The 9,057-nt window shown below is 43.8% G+C and overlaps 1 protein-coding gene across 1 annotated transcript; it reads left to right on the forward strand.

Moving 5' to 3' along the window:
• Positions 1-641: 641 nt before the first annotated feature.
• Positions 642-1,142, forward strand: LOC114111694 (histone H2B-like). The gene has a single exon (XM_027963496.2). It carries the CDS (start codon positions 642-644, stop codon positions 1,140-1,142), a length of 501 nt encoding a protein of 166 aa, XP_027819297.2.
• The last annotated feature ends 7,915 nt before the right edge of the window (positions 1,143-9,057 follow it).

Genomic DNA, 9,057 nt, shown 5'->3' on the forward strand with positions numbered 1-9,057 from the left:
TTTCATTCCTATGATTTTCAGGAGCACTCTGCTGAGGAAGCCAAGACATTCTGCTCATGCCACTGTAGAAGGAGAAGATTCTGTGTTGGAGTAAAATGTCCACCAAGTGACCTGAGTCACTGATGCCTGAAAGAGCTGGAGCTATGGAGGACTGTCATACTCTCTCAGGAAGCTTTAACTGATTATTTCATTTTCCAACTTAGGTGACTTTCACTGAGATTGGCTGAAAGTGAACGTGAAGTCGCTCATTCATGTCTGACTCTTTGCGGCCCCATGGACACCAGGCTCCTCCGTCCATGGGATTTTCTAGGCAACGGTACTGGAGTGGGTTGCCATTTCCTTCTCCATGGGATCTTCCCGACCCAGGGATCCAACCTAGGTATCCCGCATTGTAGACAGACACTTTACCATCAGAGCCACCAAGGGAGATGGGCTGACTGGGGGGTTAAACATGGGGGAGGGGCATAGCAGGAGTAGGGAGGTGGAATGTCCGGTGTCACGGGACATGAGCTGCCATAGTAACAGGCCTCCCTGACTTGCATCCAATCAGATATGGACAGTGTCTGTGACGTCAGGGAAAACCGGGCCTATAAATTCGACCAACGGCCTTCAACGGCCTCACTGTTCTTCTGGGCTGCGCTATGGAGAATGGTGGCGCTGCCGTGTTGGAACCATCCTCTGACAGCCATGAGGAAGACGTGATCACCATAGAGACCAGCACCTCCGAAACTGAGCCCTCTGAAACGGAGATGGCGAAAGCAGAGACCTCCAAACCAGAGCCGAATGATGCGGAACCAAAAAAGGCGAAGCAGAAGACAGCTAAGGGCCGCCGTTGCCGTCGCCGCCGCTGCCGTCAGGGCAGTTTCTCAAGCTTTGCTACCTATTTCCCTAGGGTGCTGAAGCAAGTACATACAGGCCTGAGTCTTTCCCGTGAGTCCGTGAACGTCCTGGATTCGTTTGTGAAAGATATGTTCGAGCGGATTGCCGAAGAGGCCGGGCGCCTGGCCCACAGCAACAAGCGCTGCACCATCATGACCGAAGACATCCAGACATCTGTGCGTCTTCTGTTGCCTGGGGAGCTCGGCAAGTATGCCACGTCCGAGGCCACCAAGTCGGTCATCAGATACCACCTCTGCAGATGAACTGCCCCAGGACTGTCTGACCATCGCAAACCAGACTTAAGGGTTCTCCCCTTAGGCCCTACATTTAATCTTTAAAACATTTCTACCCCAAAGAAAACATTAAAAACCTCATTAACTTTGCTTCAATATGTGTCTGTTGTGTCATTTGTTTGACGGAAAATCGTGTCCTTTTTTCTTAACATGTTGCAACTCGTCCCTTTCCTAAATGGTTATTTCTATTCGTGGTTTCTCAGTGATTTTAGGGATCTTTATGGTCAAAATTCTGTCCCTAAGGTTTCATTGGCCTTTTCCATTTTCATTCTTCCATCTAATTTAGGTATCATCCAGAGAGTTTTATATGGGTATAGCAACCGATAAAAAAGGGTGGTCTTCCCCGGTGGCTCAGCAGTAAAGAATCCGCCTGCAATGCAGGAGTCGCAGGAGAGGCAGGGTCCATCCCTGGGTCATAAAGATCCCCGGGAGGAGGGCATGGCAACCCTCTCCAGTATTCTTTCCTGGAGAATCCCATGGAGAGAGGAGCCTGGTGGGCTACAGTTCATAGGGTCTGCAAAGGGTCGAACACCACTGAAGCAAGGTAGCAGGCAGGCTCGCAAAGAGCAGTGTGTGTGTGTGTGTGTGTGTGTGTGTGTGTGTGTGTGTATGCATGTGTGTGTGTGTGTGTGTGTGTGTGTGTGTGTGTGTGAGCTCAGTCACTCAGTCATGTCCGACTCTTTCTGACCCCATGGACAGGAGACTGCCAGGCTCCTATCTCCTTGAAAATTTCCAAGCAAGAATACTGAATTGGGTTGTCATTTCCTACTCCAGGGGATCTTTCTGACCAAGGGATAGAAGCTGTGTGTCTTTCGTCTCCTGCATTGGCAGTCAGATTCTTGACCACTGCACCAGCAGTAGCAGATATAAAAATCACATTCTATTCCTTCAATCCCAATTCACTTCCATGTGTAAAGTAGGACTGAAACACAGTGTAAAATAAGAAAATTCTAAATTTCCGGAATCAAGCTCTGTATCTTTTGAAATCACCTCATCCAGATTTCTCTGATCCTATTTTTTGTTTGCAACCTAGAACATTTTGCTTTAAAAAAAAAAAGAAAAAAAAAAGAAATAAAACAAAAATCCTGACTGAATTGCAAACTTGCAGGGATGATGGGATAGTCCAGTGACAGAGAATGTAGCCACAGTCTCCACAGTAGCAGCCAATGAGGGACTGGTAGCCCATGAGCCAAAGCAATTGGCCAAACGTATGGTAGAGTGAGGAGAGATGAACAAATAGCAACCTTCCTGTGACACTCAGCCTAGAGATGGAGAGGGAACATGGGGTGATAGTTTCCCTGATGTTTTTCCATTCAAGCACCTGCTTTTAACCATGGCAATTTAAGTAGAGGCATCCATTTCTTGGGGCTTCCCAGGTGGTGCTAGTGGTAAAGAACCTGCCTTCTTATGTGGGAAATGAAGAGCCATGGATTCAGTCCCTGGAGTGGGAAGATGCCCTGGAGAAAGGCATGGCAACCCACTCCAGTATTCTTGCTGGAAGGTCCCATGGACAGAGGAGCCTAGCGGGTCACAATCCATAGGGTCTCAAAGAGTCAGACACGACTGAAGCGGCTTAGCATGCACACATCCATTTCTGGGGTCTTCCCAGGTGGTGCCGGTAGTAAAGAACCTGCCTGCAATGCAGGAGACACAGGAGACCCAGGTTCTGTCCCTAGATGGTGAAGGTTCCCTGGAGGAGGGCATGGAAACCCACTCCAGTATTCTTTCCTGGATAATTCCCAGGGACAGAGGAACCTGGTGGGCCACAGTTCATGGGGCAATGAAGAGTGGGACACAACTGAAGAGACTTAGCGCACATGCATGCATCCACTTCTTTTGTGGGACTTGCCTCTAGCTCCTTGCATCAAAATGAGGAGGATGTTCAGCAGTTAAGAGAAATGAGATGACTTCTTCCTCTACCTCAAGTATTTGACTGCTATTGCTTATGATAGTATTTACTGAATTTAACGTGCATTGTGTTTTCTTCTTGGTGCATTGACATTTTTATTTCTAAAAGTATATTGCTGAATTTCAAAGTAGTTGGTGATTCTCCTATTCCTTTTATTTTTGTTTGTTTTGAGATATGTTTTATTTTTTAATTAATTAATTTTTTATTGAAGGATTATTGCTTTACAGAATTTTGCTGTTTTCTGTCAAACCTCAACCTGAATCAGCCTAGGATATACATATATTCCCGCCCTTTTGGAACTCCCTCCTCATCCCACCCCTCTAGGTTGATACAGAGCCCAGGTTTGAGTTTCCTGAGCCATCCAGCAAATTCAAATTGGCCATCTATTTTACATATGGTAATGTAAATTTCCATGTTACTCTTTCTTTGCATCTCACCCTCTCCTCCCCTTTCCCTCTGTCCATAATTCTATTCTCCTATTTCTTTTTTAAAAGATTGATTTCAAGATTACTACATCCTTGGAGAGAGAGAAAGCACTCTGCGATTTCAGTCCTTTGTAATTTACAAAGCTTTTCATTAGAACTTAAAATTTCATTATATTTTAAACTATTCATTTTGAACTTTAAGCAACAAGGATATGCTGTACAGCACAGAGAAATATACCAATTATCTAATAATGAATGTAAACAGAGTATAATATATAGAACACCAGAAGCACTATGTTGTAAACCTGAACAAATATAATATTGCAACTCATGAATATATCCATTAAAAAAATTAAAGTTGAGAAGAATTTATCAGTACCACTGTTATTGGATGTAGAAATCTGTGAAGGATTTGATTCTCAGCAAAACAATGAGAGAAAAGCTAGGAGGATCTAGAAAATTCCAACCTCCTGACCCCAGCTGTAGTATTTCCTCTAGGTCAGTCATGACAGAGTTCGGTAAGTTCTGAATTATTTTCCTAGCAATTTCATTTCCCAGGTTATTCTCATTCTCCCAAAGTGTACTATGGAGTTCTTCAGAAGCAGTTTATGTGTGATATACAATAGATAGAGTGAAGAAACTGATATGCAAAATTCCAATTTTCTTTTTTTCTCTCTAGATTTCTTATGTGTTGTCCTCCCTTACACTCCCAGTCTTCACTCTCTAGACCAATTATGCTGCATCTGTAACATCTTTCAACAGTGATCCTATTGCATTTCTGTATTTACAAACACAAAATACACAAAGCACGATAGCAGTGTCTTCGTGAACTGGCACAGTACCACAGTTCCTTCCCCATCAATCTGCAGTCTGATGTTCATAGAAAGGCATTAAACACAATGGACATTAAACTCAGTAAATATTCTCTTAAGCATTAGCAGTCAAACACTTGAGGTAGAAGAAGGAGTCATCTTCTTTCTCTTAATTGCTGATCCTCCTTCTCTTTTACAGATGCAAAGAGCTAGAGGCATGTCCCACAACAAGAAATGGATGCATCTGTGTGTGCTAAGCCTCTTGAGTCATGTCGGACTCTTTGTGGTCCCATGGACTGTAGCCCACTAGGGTCCTCTGTCCATGGGGCTTATCCATGCAAGAATACTGGAGTGGGTTTCCATCCTTCCTCCAGGGAACCTTCTCCACCTAGGGATCAAACCCAGGGCTCCTGTGTCTCCTGCATTGCAGGCAAGTTTCTTACCACTGATGCCAACTGCGAAGCCCCAAGAAATGGATGCTGGCATGCTAGGTGGTTTGAGTCGTTTCTGACTCTTTCAGACTCTATGGATTATAGCCCACCAGGCTCCTTTGTCCATGGAATTTTCCAGGTAAGACTACTGGAGTGGGTTTCCATGCCCTCTTCCAGGGGATCTTTCTGACCCAGGGATCAAACCTGCCATTCCTGCGACTCCTGCATTGTAGGCGGATTCTTTACCGCTGAGCCACCCGGGAAGCACACACTGGTCTTTATGGGTTACAAATCCCATGGACAGAGGAGCCTGGTGGGTTGCAGTCCACGGGGTCTGGAGTTGGACACGACTGAGCGACTTTACTTTCACTTTCATGCATTGGAGAAGGAAATGGCAACCTACTCCAGTGTTCTTGCCTGGAGAATCCCAGGGACGGGGGAGCCTGGTGGGCTGCTGTCTCTGGGGTCGCACAGAGTTGGAAACGACTGAAGCGATTTAGCAGCAGTAGCAGCAGCAGCATATCCCATATAAAAATCCCTGGAAGATACCTAAATATAGGTGGGAGAGTGAAAATGAAAAAGGCCAATGAAACTTTTAGGGAAAGAATTTTGACCATAAAGATCCTTAAAATCGCTGACTGATAAACCACGAGTAGAAATAACCATTTAGGAAAGCGATGAGTTGCAATACATTAAGAAAAAAGTACACGATTTTTCCATCAAACAAATGACACAACCGACCGTTATTGAAGCACACTTGATGAGCTTTTTTAATATTTTCCTTGGGATGGAAAAGTTTTAAAGATGGAAAGTAGGGGATACGTAAAGAAGCCAGAGTGGATGGACGTGGCTCTTTATCACTACAGGTCTTTTCCCTTCAAGTGGTTCTGATAAGAGTCTTTGGTTTGCGATGTTGCAGTGGTCATGAGGCAGTTCATCTGCGGGTGTTGTATCTGATGACCGACTTGGTGGCCTCGGACACTGCGTACTTGCCGATCTCCCCAGGCAAGAGAAGACTCACGGCTGTCTGGATCTCTCCACTCGTGATGGTGCAGTGCTTGTTGGAGCGGGCCAGGCTCCCGGCCTCTTCGGCGATCTGCTCAAACATATCCTTCACGAGCGAATCCATGACGTTCATGGGCTCGTGAGAGAGACTCAGGCCGGTGTGCACTTGCCTGAGCACCCTGGGGAAATATGTGGCGAAGCTTGCAAAGTTGTCCAGAGGGCGGCGACGGAGGCGGCGGCGGCCCTTAGCTGTCTTCTGTTTCGCCTTCTTTGGCTCAGCATCATATGGCTCTGGTTCGGAGGCTCTGGTTCGGAGGGCTCGGTTTCCGAGGTCTCTGTGTCAGAGGGCTCCGTTTCTGAGGTCTCTGTTTCAGAGAACTCCATTTCAGAGGGCTCTATTTTGGAGGTTCCGGCTTCATTGGTGCCCAGGTCTTCCTCAGAGTTGTCAGAGGATGGCTGAGCCATGTCAGAGCCACCAGTCCCCACTACTCAGAAGAAAGGACATGCGGGAATTGAAGGCAGTCTTCGGAGTTTATAAGCCCTGCCCTCCCTGAAGTCACAAACACTGCCCATATCTGAGTTGGATAAAATGCAAGGCAGGAGGCCTGTTACTATGGCAGCCCATGTCACGTGACACTGGATGCTCCACGCCCAACTCCCACTGCCCTCCCCCACGTTTAACCACACAGACAGTCAAACTCAGTGGTATTTTAAACTTTCCGTGACTTCCACCAGAAAAATCTTTGAACTCTGCCCCATGAAGGAGACAGCCAGTCATCTATTCACCTCAGCTGATTTATGTCTATTGTTGATGCAAGAGAAGTTTCAAAGATGTCACCAAAGTCATCTAAGTTGAAAAATGTAATAATCAGTTAGAGTTTCCTGAAAGAGTCTGACTGATCTCCATAACTCAAGCTCTTTCAGACATCAGAATGACTCAGGTCACTTGGTGGACATTTTACTCCAACACAGAGTCTTTTCCTTCTGATTGACCTACAGTGCCAGGAGCAGAAATTTCCTGACATCCTCAGCACAGTGCTCCTGAAAAGCATAGGAATTAGTTGACCAGCTATTATCTCCAAAACTTATCAAAGACAATGATCACTATGAAGAGAATGACAAAATCCCATTTGCCAAATACAGAACACAAACAGAAATAGGAATACATACTAAAAATATTTAACATTTTGCAAATTTTAAACTGTTTTCTTAAACATTATTTAGGTCCCCAAATACCACACAATCTGGAATTGACTAATGATTTATAATGGTTATTTCTCAAAAATGATCACTCTTATTGCCAGAAAGCCACCAGAGTGAGAGAAAAAGAATAAAAGAGAGAAATAAAATACCTAGGAATAAATGTACCTAGGTGGTGGTGAAAGACCTGTACTTAGAGAGAATAAGACCCTGATCAAAGACATTAAAGATAATACAAACAGAGGGAAAGGTCTACCTTGTTTATGGATTGGAAGAATTGATATTCTTAAAAAAAAACCATGCTATCAAAGGCAATCCACATAGTCAATGCAATTCCTATGAAAATACCAGGGCATTTTCCACAGAACTAAAACAAACCATTTTAAATTTTGTATGGAAAATGAAAGACCCTGAATCGCCAAAACAATCTTCAAGAAGAAGAGCAGAACTGGAGGAATTGGGTTCCCTGATTTTGGTCTATAACAGAAAACTACAGTAATCCAATCAGTGTAGTACTGGCACAAAAATAGACACATGGATCCGTAGAACAGGAGAGCTCAGAAATCAACCTATGGGCTTATGGTCAGTTCAGTTCAGTTCAGTCTCCCAGTCATGTGTGACCCTTTGCGACCCCATGAACTACAGCACACCAGGCTTCCCTGTTCATCACCAACTCTCAGAGCTTACTCAAACTCATGTCCATCAAGTCGGTGATGCCATCCAACCATCTCATCCTCTGTCATTCCTTTCTCTCCCGCCTTCAATCTTTCCCAGCATCAGGGTCTTTTCCAAGGAGTCAGTCCTTCACATCATTTGACACAATATTGGAGTTTCAGCTTCAGCATCAGTCCTTCCAATGAATATTCAGGACTGATTTCCTTTAAGATTGACTGGTTGCATATCCTTGCAGTCCATGATCAATTAATCTACAATTTAAAAAAGCAAGAATGTGCAAATGGAGAGAAGACAGTCTCTTCAATAAGTGGTGCTTGGATAATTGGATAGCTACATGTCATAAAGTAAAATTAGAACATTCTCTAGCAGCATATACAAAAATAAACTCAAAATGGACTGAAGACCTAAATATAATACATATCTTGTGTAGGAAGTCATTTTAAGATTCCATTAGATATTTTAATGAGCTGTGTTTCTTTCACATTTGTAAATTCAGACATTAAATGAACACATCAGTTATATTAAAAAAAAAACACTGAAAATAACCACAATTAGGTTTTGAGGGGATAACTGGAACCTCAAAAGTCTCTGATACACAGGAAATCTAGGATGGAGATGGGAAAAGCAGAGTTTGATGTTGAAGATTGGAAGGAGGAGTAACACTGGTAATTATTCACTTCAGTTGACGATTGAGGAAATAAGAGCGCATAGTGAGCAATCACCTTGCAATGTTGTGGATCACTGTGAAGGCAAAATAAGGGAAATGGCTTCACGGCTTAAATAACAATTGCCAGTCTCAACTCACGAATGATGGTGTTGATAGGATAGGCATACTCCATTCAGAAACCTTCTCAACATTACCATTGTTTCTGGATTCACATAAAAAGAGGACTCCGACAGCATAGAAGTTAAGTGCAACAGAAAATTCAGGGGAAAAAAAAAAAACATTTCACACTTTCTAGAATCACAAGTTTCTACCCTAACTTGTTCAGCTGATCTAATGTCATTCTTTTTCACCCCTCATTCTCTTGTTCTTGAAGTGGAAAACCTTCATGATTTGCAGCTTAACATTATAGGGATGGTGAGAGCATTCATTCAGTCAGAGAAGCTAAAAAAGTTCATGTTGACTCCATGTCAGCCAAGGAGGGACTCAAACTGGTAGGCACAGTCACTGAACCACTCTACAGTGAGGTTTTCCTGACTGAACCAATAACTGTCTTCCTGGGGTGTTCAGGTCTGGTGACAGCAGGTAACAGGTTTGATTATTTATCTACTCTGACAGTAGGGTAACAAGCACAATTATCTACTTTATAGTTGGTCTTATAAAACTAATCAAAGTCATTTATATATGTTATCAGTATTAGGAAATGGCTTGGTAGTAAAGAATCCACCGCAATGCAGGAGACCTAGGTTTAATCCCTGGGTCCA

This window comes from Ovis aries, chromosome X (genome assembly GCF_016772045.2).
Source record: "Ovis aries strain OAR_USU_Benz2616 breed Rambouillet chromosome X, ARS-UI_Ramb_v3.0, whole genome shotgun sequence".
In the NCBI taxonomy this organism is placed as follows: domain Eukaryota; kingdom Metazoa; phylum Chordata; class Mammalia; order Artiodactyla; family Bovidae; genus Ovis; species Ovis aries.

Bases quoted from the DNA above. Each gene is read 5' to 3' on its own strand.
- LOC114111694 (XM_027963496.2), top strand. From the start codon at position 642: ATGGAGAATGGTGGCGCTGCCGTGTTGGAACCATCCTCTGACAGCCAT.